The sequence below is a fragment of the Falco cherrug genome, chromosome 2, assembly GCF_023634085.1.
Source record: "Falco cherrug isolate bFalChe1 chromosome 2, bFalChe1.pri, whole genome shotgun sequence".
Taxonomy (NCBI): domain Eukaryota; kingdom Metazoa; phylum Chordata; class Aves; order Falconiformes; family Falconidae; genus Falco; species Falco cherrug.
In genome coordinates this window covers 114,551,416-114,577,106 of record NC_073698.1, presented here as the reverse complement: position 1 = coordinate 114,577,106, position 25,691 = coordinate 114,551,416, and the positions used below count along the sequence as shown (strand labels likewise).

General features: G+C 39.7%; 1 protein-coding gene across 12 annotated transcripts in view; it reads right to left on the bottom strand.

Moving 5' to 3' along the window:
* The window catches only part of POU2F1 (POU class 2 homeobox 1), a 122,948-nt gene that overhangs the window by 35,860 nt on the left and 61,397 nt on the right, over positions 1 to 25,691 (bottom strand). For 8 of the 12 annotated variants that reach the window (XR_008731046.1, XR_008731044.1, XR_008731045.1 and 5 more), the window contains exons 2-7: positions 22,336 to 22,401; positions 15,185 to 15,285; positions 12,169 to 12,222; positions 10,403 to 10,522; positions 8,476 to 8,655; positions 2,381 to 2,507 (exon numbers count right to left, since the gene is read on the bottom strand). Coding sequence is in view for 8 of the 12 variants with exons in the window: in XM_055702944.1 (XP_055558919.1) it covers positions 2,381 to 2,507; positions 8,476 to 8,655; positions 10,403 to 10,522; positions 12,169 to 12,222; positions 15,185 to 15,285; positions 22,336 to 22,401 (648 nt within the window). In the remaining 4 variants the exon portion in view is untranslated. The remainder of the gene's footprint in view (positions 1 to 2,380; positions 2,508 to 8,475; positions 8,656 to 10,402; positions 10,523 to 12,168; positions 12,223 to 15,184; positions 15,286 to 22,335; positions 22,402 to 25,691) is intronic. The other 4 variants (XM_005445464.4, XM_027814273.2, XM_027814272.2 and 1 more) reach the window with 4 other exon arrangements.

Genomic DNA, 25,691 nt, shown 5'->3' with positions numbered 1-25,691 from the left:
TGCAAAAAGCCATACCAAAAAGTGATATAAGGGGTATTATGGCGTACATGTTGCTTTATCATTGAGTGCTCATGAAGAAAATTAGATCCATTCAAGCATTTCAGTTTGGAAGGTTGTCACACACTAATGGCCTATGGTCAAAATACAGAATATAAATCTTCCTACATTTTTGAGCTATTCAGTTGTCCAGGCTGCACATTACCAGTAAAACATGGTGTTTCTACACACACAGCGTCACTGATGACAGCAATATGCAGGTCTTAAATTGCAGCGAAGAAATCATTTTCAGAGATGGCCCCTGGAAAAAGTACTATGGAAAGCTCTTCTGGTAGTTACTCTACTTCAGAAGGCTTTAAACAAACAAACAAAAAGCCTTCCTTCCTTTCTATAATGCAAACAACTCATTTTGAGAGATGAATATAATTTGCTTCTGTTACTTTCTTTTTTCAAGAAGCATCTTCAGAGATATTTTAGAAAACCAGAAGAAGTTATCTGAAAAATACAGGCAGACACTAATACCAGTGAGTTTTTCAAAACAATGATTTTGTGCTTGCTTGCCATTTCCTTAAAACAACCATTATAAAGAAACCTTGGACTAAATTTTGGTGAAGTTTAATTTCTTCTAGGAGAGTATGTTAAGCTTGTAAGTTCTGCTTAATTTTAAGAAACTAGTACATCACCAAATGCCTCCATGAATAATCTTTTTAGCCATTTTCTACCAGTGCTGATACAAAACTTCTCCTAAATCAAATCCAATTAAAAGAAGTTAATTTTTACTAATTCTTTATTCAAAAAGCAAGAGAGCTTCAGCATAATTGAAAGCCAGTTCTATCCAAGTCGTAGTATACAAGGAGGAACGACGCATGAAAAACATTGAAAGCAACAGAAGAAAATGGGGTGCTAAGAGCTGCTTTTATAGGACATCCAGGCTCTAGAAGACTCTTCAAGCATAACAGGATTTGCCTTTTGAGTAAGAAACTTTGGATTACCAGACCTGAACAACTGAGTAGAGTTCATGTAGAAGAGAAAACGGGGGAAAAAAGACCACTGGAGTATATCACCGTAAGAGGTCATGGCTAAATGCAGTTTTCTGTGGTTGTCAACAAATGGGGTGCAACCAGTACCGTGATGTATTGCAACTTGAACACGTTAGTACATAGAGCAAAGTTACTGTACAACATCTTAACTGGTCTGGCACACTACCACCTACCACTGCCCTGGGTTTGCCTTCAGCATGTAAGCCATACCTAGTGTAGCACTAAACTAGTATTTCCAAGAGTTGTTATATAAGATCAAGCCTTCTAGCTCTTTTGCCAATGTGTAATTAGTATTTTGGTTTATTACAAAATTCACTGTAACCTCTTTAGGCTTAAGGACTTTTCCCCGCTCACACAAGGACTCTTGATTTTGTAATCTTTTTCTAGTCTGTCCTGGTTTTGGCTGGGATAGAGTTAATTTTCTTCCCACTAGCTGGTACAGTGCTCTGTTTTGGATTTAGGGTGAGAATAATGTTGACAGCACACTGATGTTTTAGTTGTTGCTAAAGCAGTATTTACACTAAGTCAAGGACATTTCAGCTTCTCACACCACCCCACCAGCAAGTAGGCTGAGAGGCAGAAGAAGCTGGAGAAGACACCTTCAGGACAGCTGACCCAAACCGGCCAAAGGGATATTCTATACCATATGACATCATGCTCAGTATATAAACTAGGGAGAGAGCTGGACAGGTGCTGCTGCCTCGGAACAGGCTAGGCATCATTTGGCAGGTGGTGAGCAACTGCATTATGCATCACTTGTTTTGTATATTCTAATTCTATTATTGTTGTTGTTGTTATTTCCCCTTCCATTTCTGCCCTATTAGACTGTCTTTATCTCAACCCACAAATTTTCCTCTTTTGTTCTCAATTCTCTCCCCCATCCTGCTGTGGAGGAAGGGGGAGGGAGGGAGCAGCTGTGTGGTGTTCAGCTACCTGCCAGGTTAAACATGACACAGTCTTAGAATTTTGTAGCCCTTTTAGCGCTGACTAATTCAGACAGCCCACACCCCCTCCAGGTCTCCACCTCCTAAGATTCTGCTCTGAGAGTTGTCTTCTCCAAGTTGTCTTCCTCAGACGCTGCAGTATTTCCCAGGAGGCCTTGTTGTTAACAAATGCTCCCATGACATGATCTCTGGATGGATCCTCAATGAGAAGTGAGCTCTACACAAACTCTGACAAGGTCTAACACCCAGAAAGGGACACCTGTTAGAATCTCCTATTTGCGATACCGTTACTTCTCCTAGGGAGTATCAACAGTTAGTGAAGGTGTATGAACCACCTGAGTTTCACATTCTCCTCTAAAAAGCTACGTATGATTTTCTTTTCTGGCAAGGAGCACTTACCCTGCTGCCCCTGCGGTGTTTGTGAGATGATGAACTGTGCTGGCTGCAAGTTGGTTGTTGGATGCACCAACACAAACTGTTGCAGGTTGAGATTCTGCTGCTGAAGCTGCTGCAAGTGCTGCAAATCCTTAAGCAAACGGGAAGGGGGGGGGTGTGGGGGGGGGAAAGAAGGAAAAAGAAAAAAGAAGAAAAAAAAATGAAATGAAAGAGCTGTGTGTTAGACATTTCAGTCAGCCATGACCCCCAATGTAACCAGATTTCCTATCAACCAGTTACAGTGTAACATTTAGAGATAAAAGTGGATGTCAAACACAGCAGTCATGCTACTGAATATCCTTTTGGCTGGCAACCTGAATTTCACTGTCCTTCATAAAACCAAAAATCATTTACCAAATAACCCAGCAAAACATTTCCAACACTGTTCTGCTTTAAAAAATAATAACAATTTAAAAAAATTAAATCAATCTCCCTCCTCCCAAATGGAAGTGTTTTCCAATATTTTTGACTTATCAGCACCCCAAATTTCACAGACTTATTTTTTGAGTATGCAACTCTGCTACAAAATTCACTGTTGACAAATCAAGCATATTAGCTGGGAGCTGGTTTTGTTTATAAAAACAACAATCTGCAATTACCATTCTAATCAGCAACAGGAAAGCAAAAAATTACAGATTCCTAGTTTGCACTCTGGTTGTTCAGGTCAAATTTCAGGAAGTAGCCAACGCAAACAGTAAATAAATATATTTGATTAGTTCTGAGACAAATCACAATAAGCTTAATAGACATGGCTATAATTAAAGGTTAAAAAGAATAACCCAAAACATCGCACTATTGTAGAACCCTACTTCTATGTATTTAAACCATTCAGAAGTATTAATTTTCTATAATTAAATGACTGGTCTCAATGTAAATGCTAATCTCTGAGAAAATGAACCATCAAGAAAAATGCTTCAACTTGCTGTTTAGCTGGAGAATGAAAACACAGAGAACTGCTTAAAAATATTTTCCCCAAACTAGTCTTTTTCTTTCCATATTCTCCAAACGGGACAGTAACAAGAGCAACCACAATTTGAAAACTGAAGCACGATGTGAAGCCAGCCAACACAGCAGATGTAATCTATAAAAACTAGCTCTAGATGTGTAGAATCTTTCCATCCTTCTGAGAAGTTGTTTCAAAATACCCGCCAAGCAGATGGATAAAAGCCTGAAATGTTGCCCACACTTACAACTTCCCCTTAAACAAACCAAACCAACCAAACGAGAAACCTCCTAAATCTCTATTTCAGACAAGTTACTCAGATACTGGGCGGGGGGGAGTACCTGTTTGCAGCCAGACACACACACACCCCTGCTGGGTCCAGTATCAGATGAGCCTAACAAGGCCAGTTTGCTCCTAAACTATGGTCAATCCGACTGCTTGCATAGAGCTGCTGGGTTTAACAAACTTCCTAACACACTTGAGCTGAAGTGAGCCAGGCTAACAAAGACCTGCTTCTTGAGGGCAGTAAAGCAGCCCCCCCCCCCCCAAGCATTTTGGCTGATGCAGGTTACTGAGCACTCAGCCAAGCTGCTCAGCCAGCAGATGTGAAAGGCCATTAACTGCCAGCAATGGAGATGGTGATGGGAAGTTAAGACGAAGTGACAAGGATAACGTTTTATTTACACAACACAACCATTTGCAGAATGTAGTTACCTGTCTATGACCTTATATTATTTTAAAACCCTTAAACCAAGACTTAAAAGCTGCAACAATCTCCTCCTGGGGAAGAGGGGTGGGAGTGTCAGTGGGTGGAAAGGAAGACTGGGGGGAGGCAGGAGGAAAAAAAAAAAAAAAAAAAATAGAGTCCATTGATTTATGAGACCATAGACATGCATTATAAGAAAACAACTACTTAACCTGCATTACAAAGACACTGGCCATCCATCATTTAGGCAACTTGGCCACGTTAAGTCAAAAGCATGCAGTGTAATATGGCAGACAGACCCCAGCTGGATTGACCAAGCAATGCTCTTTTATGAAATGGAAAACTTTTGGTTTATGAGAGAACAGTAAGATTTTAAGACATGTCCCCCAGCACAAGAGTGTGTGTTTTGAAAGCTGATAGTATTGTTTGCTTTCAGAAAATTTGAGTAGTGCTGCAACCATTCCTATGAAATTGAGGCCAATTTCCTTCCTTAAAAAAAAAAAAAAAAAAACAACCACAAAACCAAAAAAAAAACCAAAACACCACACACCACCAGAGTGCTGCTCCAGTTTTTCCCAGGAACTCCATGTTTCTTCCGACTTCGTATCATCAAGTTACATTAGTCAGAATGCTCCTATAAACTTGAGCCCAACGCAACATGGACCTCTACTAATTTATTCATCAATTTTCAGTGCTCTACTGGGTACCTCTGCAGACGGAGCAACCCCTCCAGCACAGAGGCACTCACACTGAATCGGATGCACAGACTAGATGCAGAGGAAGAAACAGAAAGAGTAGGACAAGGTGACTCAGGCTGTGAGCGGTGGGTGGAAGAAAAAAAAATTAAGAGAGGCCAAAGGATGAAAATAGAAGCGGGTAAGAGAAAAAGCAGAAACACGAAAGGAAGAGTTGGAAAGAAATTTTTGAAGGAAAAGGGTATGGACAGAAACGCAGATAGGTTGGTTGAGGATCTCCCCTACCAAAAGCAAAATAATGAAACCCCCAGATGACAGAGTAGATCTCAGATGATCTGGAGAAGCATCACAGAAGATGGAGTTACATACAAGAAAGAATACAAAGAAACAGAAGCAGTGTATTTCTAAGATCAAAGAAGGAGAGCTTTTTGTTTAAGACTATAGTATTCATAACACAGGGCAGCCAGCTAAGACATGACAGCTCTTATCATCAGACTCTTACACTTTAATATGAGAAAACTGGTTTTAAATTGAGGCCTCAGGGATAACTGGTATAAGCAATCTTATTCTGTGCATCTGCCTTGGTAAACGGAATGTTGGCTGATTCTTGTTTAAATACAGAAATATAATTCTGTAACGCAGAATGGAAACGATACCTCCAAGGCTAATCACTCTTAAATAGCCCTACCAGCCCCTGAAATTCATTTGAAATTCAACTTTATTTGTACCTTGGGAAAGTTTTATTATTTAGTTAATTGTAGCATTACAATGAATCTCCCAATAGCAACCATGCGAACAACCCCGACACTGTTTTCCTATACTGCTTTTTTTTGTCCTCAATGGTAAAATCTGTATACTAGCACAAGCACATATAAAGAGATGGGAAGACTTTTGGGGAAACAAGCATGTCTTCATGCTGCCTGACAATGTAGAAAGATCAGAAAAATCTGCCAAGTGCTACATCTTGATGTGAGGAAGGCTTTTTTTTTTTTTTTTAAATAATCTAAAGTTCTAAATTCAATGCCATTATCTCTAGTTACAACTTCAGTACAAACTTAAGCATCTCTGTCATTTTGTGGTTTACATCATATAAATGCTGATCATGGATCCTGAAAACAAGTAAAGTTTACAAAGGACTCCAAAACTTGGTACAACTGTTCGGTGACAACTGAGCATCAGCCTGGCAGCAGCACCAACACCTAACCAGACTGCTACAGCAGATACCTTACATTAACTGCAGTACACATTAAAGAAGTCATGCTTGTGCAATTAGTTAATTAAAATAAATATGGTAATCCCCCTGTTGCAGAGACCTGTCACGTTAATCAATTATTCAAAAATCATCAGTTAAAACAAACATTCAGCTATTTGTGCAATCAGCTATATGTTTACAATAGCAACACAAACAAAGCTGAGCACCGTTTATAAATTGTTGTCAAGATGGATGAAAAAGCATGGTGCTATCCACCTACAAATCCAGATGGCAGAAGTCTTCCATAAAGTACCTAAATTATACCAAACACCTGCACAAATTATGCCCTACACTTCCATTGGAGGAAGCTAACAAGATTTTCATCCAAGCTACATTTACATATGGAAATCAGCTACCCTAAAAGAAATTGTGACGTCAAACATTTAAGTAATTAGGAATACCAGGAAACAAGTAAAACTTTGATTTATTCCCCTTGTGCAACAAATACACGTTATATGGTGGCAACTACACGATCACAGGCTATTTTTCATAGATCCTTTAGCTCATTCACACACACAAACCAGACAATGCTCAGTTCAGAAGCTCCTATTTGACGGCACATGCCTAATCTTTTCAACTCTTCTCAAACACTTCTCTGAAGACTTTGTAAGTTCTGGAGAAAACCCCAGCACTAAATTAGTAATTGTAAATGCTTCACAGATTTTCATAGCTTCTCACTGAAGTGGAAGAGCAGGATTAGCAACATCTCACACACGCACAACAATGCCTTCAAAAGTGTCCACTATTTGGTGGCATATTTAAAAAATTTAAAGCCATAAAGTTCAAGGTACAGATTTTATTAATATGAAATTGTAATGCTCTGCACTTCAGTAAAGAAGACCTTGCTGCCTTAAGCTGCACACCTGGAAGACAAGAGGCACACACCTGTGGATCACTTACACTTAGGTTAAAAGACTCACGTAATGCCAAATGGGAACTCTGTGACAGATGCATGGAGAGATGTTAGAAGCTAATCATCGGCTTCCTTGACAAGGATATTTCCCATCCTTTTCTTGAAATTTGCCTCTATTATCGGCTACAGACAAAGGCTTAACAAAATTAAGAGATGGTCTTGGGAGTAACAAGTTTCTTTGCATGCTACATCCTTGTGTCGTCTCCAGATCACGATGGCAAAGTGAGATCCTTTGCTAAAAGAAGTATTAATATCTGGTCACAGGACTCATCACAGTGCACCAAGAGGCTCAATGTGAGCGGTCTGTGGGCAATGTCAGTACCGGCCCTTTAAATGTGGGATGGCATCACACTGGCCTCTGTAAGCACAGCCAGAGAGGTCAGAACATTTAGACCAACACCCCAGAAGTTTGCCGCTTCAGCTAATAAAAAACTGGTAACAAAACCTGGTTGTTGCTCAGCTAGTGGACTAGCACAATAAAAGAACAGCACGTTTCACCAATGGACTTCACAGATAATTGTAACATTTCCGTTCTTTTACTTAATCAACTCATCTTCACTTTTTAGACACTTCCTCTCAGTTGAATGCAAGCGAAAATAGTCTGAATAAAAAGCATCAGACAGTCTTAAAGAACCTGCTCACTCTATGAAGCAGCAACTTTGGAGATTACATACCCAATATACTTTGCATAGCTAGACTAACCCACGTGAAATATTTATGTACTGAGAACCTTAATCCATGGAAAGATGGACCTCAGCATCAGAAACACAATCACCTATTAGCAGTACTCAAGATGCCTGTGCTGCACATTTGGTTACCCTGTCCAGAAGTCTAAGGAAGTTTCTACACTACGTACAGTAAGCATAAGAGTCAGTGGTGCTGCATCCTCCACACTGAGTTAAGCCAATCCTGGAAGAACCAGGAGCATCTTTGCTGTCCCTAGTACGCAGAACTTCCTTGGCAAGCAGTTCTTCAGAATTAACGAGTCTTTAGTGGCAGACCACAGAACTGGAAAGATTCCGACACCAGACTCATTCTGGCAGGTTTATCTCTAGACACAGAAGAGTGCCCCCTCTTTGTCACTGAACTCTGAGCATTAAGCACCAAGCCAAAACAGCACACGAATGTGTCAAGTCAAACTGCCTTTCTTCAGCTCTACCATTTTGCTGTTTGGACCTAACAAGCATCCTTTTGATACGCACGTATCCCTTCCCATCCATACAGGTCTCGCCAAGAGTCATTTCTATGGGCATCTTGCCATACCCCTGTTTCTGCTTTCTCAAGCTAACAACAAGGAGGAAAACTCAGAAAAAACAGCATCTGGTCAGATTCGGGAACAAACTCAGAAGCCCAGTGGAACTGATAAGCAGCTGGTACGCGTTCTTTGCTAAAACTATCAACTTCAACCTCATCAGCTAAGGATGCATGAGGAAAGACCAACAGTGCTCAAGGACTCTAGAAACTCACTGAATAAGGAATAAAAATATTATTTGAATGATGCGATTAGTCAAACCTCTTTATTTTCCACCCTCTCAAGCCTCAAGGCTCACCTGTGCAATCTGTATTGGCTGAGATAGAGGGATCTGCGTCATCGGCGTTGCAGCAGAGGCCGAGATGGTGGCACCAGCAGCGCTGTGCTGCTGACTGGCTGAATGCTGCACTGCAGCCGCCAGCAACTGTGCCTGCGCCTGTTGTAGCAATAACTGTTGCTGGGCTGGCGTCAACGTGAGCTATAAATAATTAGAAAACACAGCCATTAATAATGGAAAGAGCCACTTAGCTACAAAGTCATTAGCTAGCTCATTACTAGTTATATTAACCAGACATTCCTAGAACTATTACTACAGTTCAACCGCTCACTAGCCAATGACTCTGGCCTTAAGTAAGGACAGCTGGCTACTCAACAGTGTAGGAACCAACCTACCACACACCTGACGTACACCAAACCGCACAAACGCAAACATGTGCACTTACTAGAACCTACAGAACCTAACTTTACTCCAAAGTTTTCTTCACAACGCTACCAGGAGCCTCAGAAAAAAAGGTAATTAAGTAGCAACCAAAAGAAAAGAATCAGTATTGCCAGGATTTGAAAGGAAATTTACACCCAGCAGAACAGCAAGTGATTAGCCAGATGAATGAGAAGCAGGAATGCTGGCTATGGCTACTGAACAAACTGATAACACCCCAGCTGCTTCACATTAGCATGAATCCCTGCCATATTCCATCATTTCCATTATGCCCTAAGATATAAGTAAAGAACATGAGCTCCATTTGTTTCTCTCCAAGTCTTCCCATCTGCTTTTTTTTTTTTTAAATAGAGTTGGCAAGTTTACATCCCTTCCCTTTCCCAAACACGCATTATCTCTGTGAAACAGGTGGCAGCAGTCTCTCCTTTACATGTAAATGAATCTTGATGTCCATATTTACTACAATCCATATCTGCATAGGCCTGGAGTTTTGAATGTTTCGCTACTGCAGACAATCATAAATTAAAACAAACAAGTCTTTTTTGAGAACGAGAAAAATAATAAAATATGCTGGGTTTTAGTAACATATTAAAATAGTCTCACTTTTAAAACTTTCCAATGTAATTAACTGAAAACTAAATAGGATGTTTACTTACACACTAGCATATGAGAAGACTTAACAATTGAACATGAAATTAAGACATTTCACTCAGGTGTAGAGATGATCTAGCCTAACACTTCAAATCATAAATACATTGTTGGAGCAACTGCCGCGAATTCCTTATTAACAGGCAATCTCTTAAAACTGCAAAGCTGATTATGTGGAAGCAAACTCTTTGACCAAGCCAGCCCATTCACAAAACATACTCTTTTTTTAAATGACTGAAAGCATTTACAACAATTCAGAAACACCAGTAATCCTAAAAAAAACAGTTATTCGATAATTACTTACAAAGCCTTGCAATGAAAAAACTCCAAATTGGCAGGTTAAAACAAAAGGGCTGAATAGACTTAAGGTAAGTACTAACATAATTACTTAAAGAAATGTGTTTGAGAAGAGGAAGAGTTAGTGTCAGCAGTTCCCATCATTTCTGTTCTTCACCCAGCTATCTGACAAGATTTAGTCTCGTGCTCCCATGCCTCATTTTAATTTTGAAAAAAAAAAAAAAAAAAAACAAACCCAAAAACCAAAACAACCCAATGCCTCTTTATGACACCAGTGCCTTTCTGATTTGTACATACACCAGGTTTTAATGTCATTGTAGAGTCAAGATAGCTACTGAGAACAGAGAGAAAGAATATTGGGGGGGAATACTTTGCAACAAACCCCAAAGATTAAAGTCTGCTTTTTTAAAGGAAGATGCTTTCTGTCCCCTCTTTCACTTAAGTTTCTTCCTTTAAAGGAAATGACAGTAACTTTCACTGATAGTTCTATGGGGACTGCCACAGATACTGCCATCATTTGCCAGACAGGAGGCTTACTGCAGTATACTTGGGTAAATCTTACCCCAGTGATCTGTCCTCCGGCCAGCATGAGCTGGGTCTGGGGTATGGCCGCCTGCACTGAAGGCTGCTGGGAAGGCTGGCTTGGCTGCTGAGAGTCCCCAGATTCTTCATTAGATTTAGACTAGTCAAAAAAAAAATACAACTCTTTATAGTGTAAAACAGATGTTAATGTATAACGCTGCTATCTCAACACTGCACAATAAAAATCTTTCATCTGCATACAAAAAGCCCTTGGGTTTATTTTAAGAGTGTGTTTAAGCAATGGCTTCTACGTGCCCACCATCTCAGCTACGATTGCTCAAACATGTCTGTAGGTAACGCAGTTTAAACAAAACAAAAAGACTCCCAGGTCTTTTGTAACTCTCTGACATTATTTTCAGGTCTCATTTCATTTTTACGCAACACAACTGAAGCTGACACTACCTTTCACCATAAAGAAAGAAAAGGTTGTTAAAATTATTCATTGCCTAAAATCCTGAACAATGGAATAGGGAAAGGAGACTGTGTTTCCGTTTTCTGTATCTGCATCCTGCACCTCTAAGTCATCATAAATGTTGGCTAATACAGAACCAGTTTGAGAAATCCTCACAGGTTTGTCTACCTACAGCAAAACACGCAATAAATACAGTGCTTTTAAATAATCAAAGTTTAGCATTTATTTAATTGAATGCTGCTTTGTTTTAAAATATTTGTGGGGTTTTGGTTTTTGTTGGTTTTTTAAAAAAAGAAATTGTGAAGACATGAAGGAGGAAATGCAAGTGCATGAAGAGGGGGGAGAGAGTTTTATGATAATTAAAACTGGTTATGCAGAACATTAAAATTCTGCATAGATTTGCATATTTTCCACCACCTGTTTTGGGGACTGCAGAGCAGGCTAATTAACATAAAGGCTCTGATTAATTCTGCCAGTCATTGAGCGATAATTACAGCGCAGGACTGTAAACATTCTGCACTGGAGATACAGCCTGTTTGCCAACATCTCTCTCAGGGATGGAAGTTTACCATGGCAACCAAGGCAATTTTCTGCCTCCTTCCTCTTAGAAAGGAAGGTCACTACACCTCCTCTTCTTTCCAAATTGTTATTATGTATAAGTGGGTCCACATTCTATTGCATTTCATGTAATGCACTACCTACATTCTTTAATAACAAGCAATACTGAAACCAGTTTTCAATAAAACTGCATCCCTTGCCCCTTAATATAGTGCTGAGAGGAAGTGGGACGTTAACGAATACACTGAAGTGTTCAGCATCATAAAAAAAAGTTTGAAAGCTTTGTTGTCTCACATACATTATTAAACAACAATTACTCTGACTTATTTTGAAATCACTATGTGTTATTTACACAAGCAATCTACACTAACCACATCACATAGTTAATGTTACATTATACTCCTATATTCAGCTACCAGAAATAAGGATAAATTGCAAAGTAATACTTGCTATGTTAAAAAATAAGTGAATAAATGGAAGAACATAAAATATTCCTGGAGGTTTTTAGTTTTCACGGTACACCACCTGACTGAAATTCAGTATAAAGTTACGAACGCTGCATGTTTTAAACAACTCCAGCTTCTGAATGCTTACAATCCTGACCCGATTTACAGTTGTAGAACTATTATTCCTATAGTTCCTATACCTATCACTTGCAAGACCAGTCAGAATGAAAAAGCAGAGTAAGATCTCATCGGTTAAAAACTATCTCCATCAGGACCATAATGCTGTTTGGAATGAGAGAAGGATGAGCAGCAGAAGGAAACTCTCTTTACCTGTACATTTAAGGACTGAGCAGCAGCCTGTAAACTTGTTCCAGCGAGCTGGACCTACAACACAGTGCAAAAATGGAAATGAAATATGCAGAACCCACAGAAAACTTTTAACAATACAAAAACAGCAACCACCCCACCCACACCCTAAGAAAAACTCCCCCGGGAATAATGCATGCCCCTCTAACACCTGAGTCAGTGAAACAGGAGCTGTGCTCCAGGCTGAAAAAAAGTGAGACTGTTCTGCAGTGTTATTTGTCTACCTCTTGCTGAACATATTCCTGCCCAGGGATCTAGAAGTTATCATGAAGCTGAGTTGAAGCACAGCATTTTGGGGTGGACAGACTAGTCCTATTCCTGTTAAAGAACCTCAGATTTCAGGGGAGGGTGTCAAGCTCTACTCCTCCTCCTCCTCCTCCTCCTCTTTCAGAATGGGTCTTACCCCAAACATGTACACTGCACTCACCCACTTCCTTATACGACAGAGGAGCAGTCACCGGCACAGCACAAAACTCACAGCATAAACACTCTTCCCCAAATCAACCCACTCAAGTCACTTGCTGTCCTCAGCCACTGAAAGGAAGATCTCAACACAGAGGACTGGAGACACTTTACAAAGACCATATTGATTCAGGTACACTCAAAACTTGAATTCAATGTTCATGATTAACAGGTCCAAAGAAGTTCTTGTGGGTTAGCAGTGACGAAAAACTGATGCTTCAGAAAGTGGGATTTTTAAAGACTATTATTTTACCTCTAATAAGGATTTTCTCTGTACGACAAATGCTAAATTTTCCTTTACTGAAGACCGTTTTAATCAATCTTGCCTTGTTTCTACCAGCACTCCTACTATAATGTAGGAACGCTACGCAATTAATTACCAAGACTTTCAAAGGTCAGAGTTACAGCCTGTAGTGAATTCCATCTCTGGCCATGTTTGAAAAATCACGGCTCACTTGAAAACCAGGCAACAAATAAGGATTCAAGAAAGCAAAGCAAAATGTAGCACTATTGCCTCTATAAATGTCCCTCACATAATATACATCACAAAAGATAGTCCACGTATCTGCAAGCACAGAAAGGAGAGTTTTAATTTAAACGGAGGTACATGAAATTAATAACTGAATATTTGTACAGGCAACCCTTAAGAGTCACCTTGGAAATATTCCCTACTGCTCTAGATGAAGGTACCAGGCTTAGTGAGCATGTTCTATATCTAAGCAAACGCTCCCAAAAAGCCCCTCCTCATCACACGCAAAATAGTTTGACACAGTTGATGTAATCTGAGCTTTTAACATGAATTAACAGCAGAGAATAATCTAAACAATAACAGCCTGCCATCCAAAAAATATACTCAGAAATAAGACTAAAAATTAAATTAAAAAATAATAATAATAATAATACCACATAAAAGACTACCAATGTATCTCGCTCGGGTACAGCCAGCATATTCCTGAAGATCTTTTTGAATGCCATTCGGACACCCTTCTATCAATCACATAACAAACATTTTCTAATTAGAAACTAAACTGTTCCTGAATGTTGCCTACAACCTAATATTTTGTATTAGTCTGGAGGAAAGCACTGTGTGTAAAGGCTGAATAACACCCCACTAACAGCAGCCACGCTAGAAGAGGAGAGTTTGACAATAGATTCCCACACACCTGCAGGTGCATAAAAGAATAGCTGAGATTTTCCTTTGAACTAGAGTTTCAAGAAATGAATCACACTTTATCAAACATGAAGTTATAAAGATCCTGACAACTGTTTAAATAAATACGTTTCCAAAGCAAGATAAAGCACTGTGCTAAATACAATTACTGTCCTGGATCAATCTATATAACAAAACGAAGACTAAACCAAACACAGAAAATTCTGCAGAACAGCTGTATCTGTCTCAGTGTTAAACACATACTGACAACCCATGAAAACTAGTCAGCTTCCCTTCACATAAAAGCAGACTACAACAGCCTATCGGTTCAGCAAATTCAAACACTGGCACTCCCTAGGTCCTATATAACCCAATCTACTAGGAAAATTGTAATTATGTGACAAAGACGTGTGGAACGTTCCATACAATAAAATGGCAGTTCAGAGCTCTTAAAAGAGGGCATAAAAGCTTCAGTACGTCAATTATACCACAATAACTGTGCAACCTCAGACCTCAAACATTCAAGGTCAGCCAATTAGGTACAGTATTTTTAAAGTTTAAACTTGGTGCTGAGGAAAGGAAAGAAATTAGGACATTTGTTTTCATACATCAAGTGAGAACAGATAAAAACTCACAAAAAATGCCCCTTATACTTCTCTTCACCTAGGGATGCCCCATTTTGCTTCAGCCTACATGTGAAGTTCAGCTTTGATTCCCTAAACACAGCAGCAGCAGAACAGAGGGACAGTAGTAGAAGCCTGAATATCATCTGACAAACAGGTCCATGAAATAACTTTTTTTTTTTTTTAACTAAAAAAAACCAAAACTAAAAACTCACAAACCATTCATGCTTAGTAAGTACGATCACTCTGTACTTCCAGTTAATGTATATGAGCTTGAAAGATTAAGGATTAAGAATTAAGGAAAGAATGGCTGACTACCATTCAACACCACTTCTGGGGTTTTAAGGAAGCAGTGACAGCTTCAGAGCCTTGGCAGCTGTTGGGCCAAGACGATCCTTTACCAAAACAGTTACATTTTACCTTGCCTTTCAATTTGGTATCTCCATTAAGGTTAAAAAAACCAAACAAAGCAACTTTAGGCGTTCTCAAGTCCCCCCAAAGGGGCTTTCTAGTTCCCCCAGATAGGTCTCACCCTACCTTGATGTATTCTGCAGCCTAACACCATGAAGCGAGTGCCACAATAAGAACTTTTTTCCCATCCAAGTTACCTAAGCACATGGTCTACCCATACGTTCCTTTACATGACTACCCACCACTCACAGAAAGAGAACGCAGAACATACAGGAGCAGCAGTGTTCACCACTGCCCAAGCCTCCCTCCTGCTTTGCAATGGCTCTTCTCTTACCTGATGAAGGTGCCCAAGGAAGGCCTGGGCCTGGGCTGTAGAGATTGCTCCTCCGACAGGCACAGGCTGCTTTTGAAAGTCCAGGCCATTTGTTTGCGTGCCTGGAGAAAAAGAGATAGTAAAAGCTATTAGTTATTACTTTTATAAAATTAAAATAAATTTAATATTCCTAAGTCTCCTACTGTTCTCTCAATACTATGTAACAGAAAAACACTCTGTGAGTAACAAGAATTCAAGTTTTTTACTGAAAGGGGCAGGGGAAGGGAAGCAGTGTCACTTCCAGACTTTAGTAATACAGCATTTGTCAGCAGAACAAGATCAACATCATATTTTCTTTAGCTTCTATCATCTTACCTACTCTAACTACATTACTATCCCATCATTCTCCACCATGGTTTGAGAACCAAAATGGTGTGTGCTGCTAAGGTTAAACCGTGTTTCCATTCTCCAGGCACACTCTACCCAGCAGCTGAAGGCAATCTTCAAGTTCAGAAAGTGGCAAGAACAAGGCTCATAGAAAGTCACTTTTCATTAAACACAGGTAAAAATAATACTTGACAAAAACCAAAATATCATCTATACGTAGCAGTTACAGGCCGCAGTTTTACCCTTTTGGTAAGATCCCTCCACATTTCCACGAGTATTTGTGCAGAGCTCTCATCGCATAGTAACTACCTGGGCTTGTTTTCGTTCTCACCTGCTTTCATATAACTAAAACCTGATTATTTTCCTACATTTTTGCTGTCTTCTTCCTAAACAGCTTGGAAGACATGAAAACTCCTAAACTAGCCCCAAATAATCTGTCTGTGAGAAGGAAAAAAAAGGAGGGGGGGGGGGGGGGAATCCAATATTTTTTCTACAAGAACCTACCACAGAATTCTTTTTTTTTTTTTTTTTTTTTTGCCAAGAGAAACTATAACTACAAACTTTTAAGAATCCTTCTGTGGGGAGATGATAAAATCAACATTAGAGATTATCAACAACTGGTTTTATATGTTGGGTATTACTACCTACAGTGACTAACAACAAGAAGGGAGACTTTAAGGATATCAGGCTGTGTGGAATTTCTAGAACAGATGATGCAATCTTAAAAATTGCGTGCCTGAAATGAAGTAAAACCAGCTTTTAGACTTGCATGTTTACTCTTCACGACAATCAGATTTTGTTCAGTGCCTATGGACAGGCACTGTCCTACTTTAAAATTCCTTCCATCATCTACATTTTTCACCATAAAAATCTAGGTTATCTACTACGCAAAAGAGAGTCACAGTTGTTAAATAACAACAAGGGATTGCTATTCCTTAGCAATATCTGCAAAAGCAAGCAGGCATAAAATCTGATTAGTAAAATACACTATCCAATACTTTACATTGCTATTTTGACCTACAATCAGGTTACACAGGCAAAATTCCCAAAGATGGAATCACTGTTCAGTTAAATACAGACACCATGTAGATAGTCAAGCCTTCTAGCCCACGTGTAAGGTTTACCTAAGGCAGCCCTTTGATGCATCTTTGGTGGAGATGCTGCAGGGGAAAAGTTGGTCTACTGTCAAGTTTCTAACTCTATGCTTTGGGCCAGGGTTTACAGACTTCAGAGATGTGCAGTCAAAGATCCACAGACGTGTTAAAAATATTCAAATTTTGACCTACGTAAAATTATTTTGCTTAAGGAGTCTAAAATTCCAATTCAAAGTGAATGGAAGGACTATCACTGGTCTGAATTGCTGTTGAATGAATGCAACTTGGTTGCATTTCTCCAAATAAAGGTAGCCACAAAGGTCTGATGGAAAGAGCTAGAAGGATCTCTATTTTCATTCTTTCCAGTAAACTACAGAATTCTCTCAATGCAGATGACCAAAAGGAGTGGGAAGAAGACTGGGTAAATATGTAAAAATAATTCCTGACAAACAGCTACTGTAATTCAAAGGAAACAATCTACCACCTCCTTATTTAAGCAGATGCGTTGAATCAGTTTTCAACGGGTGGTCAGGGACCCCCACGTAGGAAAAAACCAAAACCCCAAAGATAATAAAACCTACTGTAAGGCAGATATTCCTCATTCCATCATAAACTTCCAGGGGCCAAAACACACATTTTTGAGACGACTAGTTGGAGGCATCACCTTAAATAAATAGGTGAAGCTGTTCTAGTTAACTGTATTTCCAAAAAGAGCCTCAAATTCTGATACCATATTGAAAGAGCAGAGCACCGCTGTGCGTGTGCAGAAGAAATGTTCCAGTTAGCATTTCTGTTGACTCTTAATATGGAAATTTGAAACAAGCCTCCTAGGGTTGATGGTTTTGAGCAAAGCAAGTTCCAAAACTGAGCTTAAAACCTCCATGGGTCCCAAAAAACCAGTTTAGACAGGTACTAAGAGATAACAACATTTTCTTTAAATTCAGCCTTGAAGGACTCCCAACTCCCCCCTGCATCCCAAAATGAAACTTGGAGCAAAAAAAACCAAACCACACCTGTTCACTCCCTGTTCTATTTGCATCTTAAGCTTTCTTTGGTATTTGGAAGTATAGTGTCCCTTCCCCTTCGAATGCAAGCCTCAGTTTTGGAAGGAATGCTACCCAGGTTGCTTGCATTTATTACAGGGTGCCTAAGTCTCTTGAAGAACAGCCGGGAAAGTGAACTTTGAGTCCTGCACCTAAGAGACCTTGATCTTAACGTACTCGTAAGGATGTGACACCACTCCTGTGGAATCCAAGAAATCTGATAAGGAGACTGGAAAATAAGAGCTGTCAGAAGCAGAAGGAAGGCCAGCACATTGTAAGGACACGAAAGGACCAAAACATCACTTCTGCTCAAGATAAGTGTTAAGTGCAAAAACCCCATGGTGATTAACACACATGGCAGATGCAATCCCAAGTACTGGTTTTAATAATGCCAAGTATTTAAGTCTTTTCCATCTCCATCCCAGCTCCATAACTGCTACAGCTGATCTAACAGCTCAACACCACCAAAAATACCCAAAAACCCAGGAGTGGGAGCTCTCCATCTCCCCTTTCTTCCTGGTTTCAACCACACTATCCCTGTCCTGCCCCTTCTGATAGTTCATGGACACAGCAGTAAGATAATTCACCTTTCTAACGAAGTAGAAAACCATACATATGAACTGTTCCCTTGTTATTTTGGCCAAGTTAGTTTTCTGCCAGTTATGTGAGATGAATTAACTTACCTTAGGGCCCAGCAAGCAGCAGATAATGCAAAGCAAGGGAGGTCAGAAACGTGGTAGTAGGGCAATGAGCCTCCCCTGCCTCTGTTAAGACTAAATCAAGCTGTAGGATGAAATTTCACCCTTATAGCCCAAGTCCAATGCAACTTAAGCACATCTAAGTTCTGACATTAATTCAGCCATGTGATTAGCTACTTTATGGAGTTGGTTTGGATGAAGACTAATACTAAGTGCAACTAATTTTCAGCCAAATCAAATCTTTCAACATCTCACTCAGTGCTACTCCAGGGAAAAGAACAGAACACTAAGTACCAGGACACCCCGAACATGGATCAGTTTATGCTGTCCTGGAATTGTACCTGCAGAGGGTACAGGCATGACAAAACGGAGCAGGCAAGGTAACATTGCACCTGCAGTCAGAAGAACATACTCTCTAAATCTAAGATCATAATTATTAGACTTCAGCCTGAGTTTACAAACTGCTTAAGAAAGGAAGAGGAGTGAGGAACTACAGGTCTGGGGAGACATGGAGTAAGGTGCAAGAAAGGACTCAGGAAGGGAAGGTAAACAAGGAGAAGGAAATTTCAAAACTACCTTGAGTGGGTACCTGTGCTCTGGGAGACATCTTCCAGCACCAGCACTATGTTTCCTCATCTCTCTCTGCGTGCATCCGCTGAGAAAGAGGGATAGCCTCAATACTCAAAATTGTTGATTCCTTGTCCACATTACTAGTAAGAACCTCAGCACCGATATTTGCCAAGAATTTCAGCAGTTAAAGAATATGTCATGGTCCCTCTCCCACTCTCCTATACTTTCTTCTAAGGGAAACCGGAAAAATCAATCTCTGGAAATTAACCAGAGCAAAAAGAATACTTAGAATCCTTTGAAATATTACACTTAAAAATTAGTATTTTGCTGTTATGTCAATGCCTGTCATAATACTACAGTTTCCATAGACATCATGACCTTGGCTTTCATAGTACTGCATTTACACAGCTTTTTAAAAAGAATATGGATTAAACAAACAAAGACAAACAGTTGAGTTGTTCTGAAAAATTTTATGCTGCAACCTCTAAAAAGGAAACCAAAGGGGCTATCTGTTTACTATAAGACATGGTTCTTACTTCTCTCCCTCTTTTCCAGTAGATACTAAGCAGACTGTCCACCCACAACTGCAGGCTGGAAAAGATTTTCGTAATTCTCTGATACTGACAACGAGTTGATCAATTCATGTTCTTGTGAAAACAGCCATCAAACAACTCTTGTAGTCATAAAGACTTTTTCTGTTGTTGTTTTTAATTTGTCTAAAATATGGGTTGCTTTTTCAGATGTTTAAAGAGGAGCCCAGTTAGCACAAAAATTTTAAAGTTAAGATCTATTTCAGGCATTTTATGGTGACCAATGTGTTCAGGGGACTTTATTATTTTACCTAAATGGTACGAGTTAGAAATACAAAACCCTAATTTATTAACTTCCATGGAACTTAGGTGTTAGCTCAGAAAGCTACTGATGTTAAATCATCCTTGCCAGTGGCATTTGTATTTTTTTTTCCTGAGAACACTAGTTCTGCCAAATGAAACTCCACGCCCTATGGTAATTTCTCTTAAAATTTTCAAGTTACACCAGCTTACTACAGTTTAAAACAGCAATGACCCAAACAAACACCCACTGAGGTTTAGAAGATAAACTAGTAGTGCTTACACAGCAGACTCCAGTGATTTATAAATGTCACTGGAAAATAGACAGTTACAGAAAGTTACAAAAAATAAAAACTCCCAGGTGTTTATAAAAATCATCTTCATGGTTTTGTTTCAGAGCCTATGCTCCCCAGCCAGTCAACGGCACTTCCAGTTCTTAGCATCCAAGCTGAAAGCTGACTTCTTTTCACCAAGTATGCACAGAGCCCAGAACCGTAACTTAAGTACCCTGGATCAGAAGCCTAAAAATACAATCCATGAGTATTCCTTTCATGGTTTAACACCTGCCTGTTGACTAATAAAACTGATGCTTGAGCCCCCAAAGAACGTCACAAGTGTCATCAATCACTACCTCCAGTAGTTTATAAGCACTATATTTAAAAACAAAACTATGACTGCAGAACAAAGGGTCCTCAAAAACTCTCAATTATTTTAATTGGCATCATTTAAAAAGTCAGGAAACAAAACTGAAAGGAATGACTGACAACATTTAAATTACAAAACCAATGTTTGCAAAAGGTCTAAACACCACTAAGAGCCAAACTTTTGTAATAACTAACCTTAGTATTAGAGTATAAAAAAAAAAAAAATACAGACAACGTATCCCCTTTTGTGATGAAAGCACCTACATGCAGCTTTACAATCACACAATTCCTTTTCACCATCACCAGCACCCTCACACTGATGAAGTATTTGCCTAGGAGAGGAGACTCAGGATTCTGCTGAAGCAGCTGCTTCTGTGATAATAGACTACCTCTGAATAAAGCAAGTCCTCCTCTTTAACAGCTCTGTTTAAGTAGTTTAACCACTAGTTAAAGCTGCACTCAGGGAAGCACTTTGGGAATGCTTTTGGAGAAAGCATACGCAGGGAACTGTGGTCATACAGAACAGGGAGTCTGAATTTTCTCCGGAGTTTACACACACCCTCCAGCTACAAGGACTCTATAGGGATATTTAAAACCATTGTTCTCTTAATGCTGTTTATGATTATGAAATATTTACAGCCCGTATTTTTAAAAAATGTTCTGTATTGTCCTAAACCAGTATTACATACATAATAAATTATTTTTATACATAAAAAGACTTGATACCTCTCCTATTACAAATACAACAGAAATTATAAAAACTGAAACTCCAGTAACAAAACACGCATTAATAAGTGAGCAGAATTCCTTCTGACTGACCCCATGCATTGGCAGAAAACATCCAGCCTACTCGGATCAGTACTGGAAACATTCGGTCACCCTTAGCTGTATTAAAGCCTTGCACAAGGAATAAGGATACAGCAGCATAAAATGAAATAGATTGTTAATTTCATCACAACTCCAGAGTTTAAAAAAAAACAACCTCTTATTATTGAACCAAGAAGAGGAAAAATAATTTTCCTCATACAAGGTCACCAGACTTATCCCAAAGCATCAAGAACAATTCCTTCTCATTAAAATTTTCTCTTTCCAAATGCTATTCTGAGCTCAGAGAAGATTCAGTTACATTAAACTATTTACTTTCCATTCAGAACTGTCATTTCTCTTGCTTCCACAATTAACATTAAATTACCTCCAGAAAGGAATTAAAGCATGAGATAGCATGATTGAGTTATTAGTGGCTTAACAAGCTTCTTCAGTGGCTCAGAACTTGGCCACATCTTAAGGATGTGCCCAAAGGCACACTGGCCCTGACACAAAGGCTATTCTTCCCCAGCCAAGTATCAAGGTTCAGTTCTAACACAAAGAAATTGCAGAAAAGCCAGCTAACGCTTTTTTTTTTTAATGTTGAGAAATTTATGCTTTCTCCCTTTGCCTTGCACTTGACAACTGTTGTGAGAGCTTGGACAATATCTAAAACAGAAACAAGATCAGCCAGTGGCCCACATCCGCCAGGGAAAATTTCAACCCAAAAATAAAAGACGAAGTTAGAGGTGCTGAAGGTAGGCTCTGCCAGGAAAAAATGAGACAACCTATGGAGAGCTAATGCTGCCAGACCTTCTGTAGTACCAGAAACATTACAGACAGAGGAAGTGGGGAAGGGGAATCTCATATACAAAGTGTGGGTGGTGCTCTGATACAGTAGGTGTGAATAATGCCTTGCACAGAGTGGGGTTAACAACAAGACAAAAGTGTTCCCAAGTCTCTGAAAACAGGAGGTTGTGGGGGAGGTTTCTTGTTTTGTTGGGGTTTTTTTAATGCCTGTGAACTGGTAAAGAAATCTTGTTTTTAATGTCCATTCAATTCCACCAGGAAAATATCTGTGCACCAATTCATCATTTCTTACCTGTGTTTCCATCTCCGCTCTCCATTGATGGTTTACTGGTTTCTGACGGATTGTTCATTCTTGAGTCTGCATTAAAACAGAAATAAAGATAAACTAATGCAGCAAAAAATCTCAAATCTATTAATACCTCCTTGTCCAAGGGAAGTACAGAACATCGGAAATTTGATATGCACGTTATCTTAATTCAGATTATAACACAGAAAGAATGATCAGAAGCAGAACACAATACTAAATCTTCCAGATAAATACTGTTTCAAAATTTTGTATGTTGTTATCCCCATACATGAAAACATGGTGTTAAGGGAATAAAAGACAGCATGCTGGAGGGCAAAGATAGGTAGGAACTTAATTTTCAGTACAATGAAAGTCATAGAAGCAAAAGGGGGGTGGGGGGTGGAGAGAAGGAACAATGACTACATCAAGATTCAAAAACATTAAGTCTGACCATCACAGCCTACATTATTCTCATGCTGGTTTCCCCCCCACCCCCCCAAGAGAGAGGAAATTCAGTGATTATAATTAAATAGATGCCATTTTTCTAATACTGCGTTTTTATTTTACGGGAATGTCACTGATATTAAGTTATTTTATATTTCCTACATATTCGTGCAAAACCATACAAATATGAAATAATTCATATATGAAAGACTTCTCCCTCTGCATGAATCTATTGAAAAGTCTGCTCTTGGTTTCAAAGCTTGTCAGCTGAATATAGTGCAACGCAGAGGGCCTCTCCAGATGGCAGACAGAGAATATAGTTTCCTTATATAGGAATCTATACAGATGTTCTGTGTACAGCATCAGCTCTCCAGCTTATTACCTCCTCATTCCTTGCTACCGACCTCAGTGTGGCACGTTATCACAAATGAAAATTTCAAAAAGAATTTCAAGACAGACTAGTTCATAAAATGAAGTGTAAGCAAATCCTTAAGCACATTCTTCCATTCCCATAACCAGTTAAATGCAAGTTCAATGAGCTCAAAATGAACCCTTTACTCCAGGATATTCTCTTGCCAGGTGCTTAAAAGGTTACCTCTGTCATGTACTTTCATCAAAGCAGTGATTTCCAAAATACCAACAGGCTGAAGAAGAATACAGTAACAGCACTAACTGCCGCATCTTTCCACCAGATATTCCCAATGAGCACGGGAGTATCGGTCTGTGAGAGCTGGAGATGAGAAGCCAGACTGTAGCCATGTACTATCACCTGCTACTGCCCAGAGAGACCAGTGCCACCCCCAGGCTATCAGAACCTGGCGGGGGGGGGGGTGGCTGGCAGCGGCAGAGGAACACAAGCACAAGCCAGGAGGAACGAAGCACGTGGACAGGACCAGAATGAAAACAAGGAGTCATGATGAAGCCTGGCTGGGAGCGCAGGGTGGGAACAGGTGGGAAGAGGTGGGAACTAGTTAGAAATGCAGCACGTGTGAGAGAAAAGGTAAGAGGCATCAACCTTGGAAAAACTCCAATAAGCGGTTAGGAAGCATAACTTAAGACACATCAATATTTCTAAAACAAAGTAATTTTCCACGTAAACAACTGCTGCAGTTGAACCCAGTAAGGCCCAGAAAACCCAGAGGGGACTGTAACGAACAGGAATCTTCCCCAACACATTAACTTGACCTCTCCAGACCCTCAGCTCTTCTCAGAAAGTTCCTATGCCTATGCTTAAATCTTGCAACTGTCAGCCATGTGTAGAAGATATCTGAAGTATTGGCGCTGCACTTAGTAGAAAGGCGGATGTGTTAAACTGCTTTTTGAAAGGCAGAGTGAGTAAGGAGAAACTTTCCAGCTGAGTGCTGCTGCTGAAACCAGCACGCTCACACCTCAGCAAAAGGCTGCAAGTTTTGCCCCATTTTTCACCACCTCTGCTTAGCAGACTCAAGCTATGAGTTCATAGTCCTGAAAGACAGAGCTCTGCTAAGGATGCTGATACAGAACCTAGTGCTCCCCAGCTCCTTATTTTGCCATTTTCCACATTTGGATAGTCTGATCCACACTCTAGAAAACAGAACAGGGGTTCCACTGGCTGCTTAGAAATGTTTGTTGATGTGCCCTTCCCTGCTGATAGGTCTGCGTGCAGAACAAAAAGTATGTTTCTATCTAGAATTTGCATATACCTTAAACTGAGTTTATTGTTGTGGCAACAGCACATTTATTTAAAGCGATTACAGGCAACATTCATTTGATAAAGAGCATTAGTTCATTCCTTGACACACAGCTGGCTACTGAAATTAGTTTAGGTTCAGAGAACACTGGATGGGAGACTTTGCTTTGGACACAAATATGGAGAGTCCTCATCCAACAGGAAAACGTGCAAAGAGGGCTTAGAAGTCCAAAACATTTGGTTGTGGAAACTAGGGCTAACTCATGGGGCTACTGGACATAGGATGTATTTTTAAGCCCAGATCACAAGGGCAGCCCAAACTCTTGACAGCACTAACCACAGAAGGGAAGAGGCACAGGCTGAGAAGATCATCTCTCAATGACAGAGGATCCATCTGCTGAACCACTTCAGAAAGCTCTTGCAAGAAAAATGGCACAGGGCCTCCTGTGCCTGTCTGTTGCAGACATTGCAGTATTAGAGCCACCCTGTAGGATAATAACGGTAGAATAAACAAACTAAACCCGGAGCAGGGACACAGCTGTCCTGGGCACAGAACTCCAAGCGATATAGTGACCGTTCCCCCTGTATGCGGGGACTCAGACAACAGATCTTCCTGCATGACCAGCAAGTTTCCTCAGGACAAAGTTGTAACTGTACCAGACCTCTTTCTGTAAAGCAACCAGGACATGGTTTTTTTCTGTCAGGCCACACTGCAAAATCTTTTTAAAAAAGGTTTTTAGTGTTTCCTAGTAATAAGACATATACATAAAGTTTACTCAAGAACCAAATGCATGAAGAACATGAAGAATATTTTATTGTAAAGATTCATCCCTAACAGAGACCTCAAACATTGGTACCGCAAAAAAGCGGCAAGTTGGATGAAGACAGATCTTTCTGGTATTGCTCAGGTTCAAACGAAGGATAGCATCCATTATTTCACCAGCTGACTATTTCTTGTTCAATCTGTGGGCCTTCTGCATGTAAAGTATCAAGAACAATGCCGCTATTTCCATTGCAAATGGCATGACATACATCTGAAGCACAAAACTGCTACCAGCAAAACAGACACATATCCGCAGGATACTAAACCTACGGATTCATTATAAGTCAAATAAAAAGAGTATTTGGTTTATACATGCTCATACAATTTCTGCTTTAAAGTTAAAAGAATAAACAAATGAAGTGGGCTAAAAAAAACCAAACCATAACGCCCTCACCTTTTCTTTCTCCTTTAGATCTTGCTCAGGTT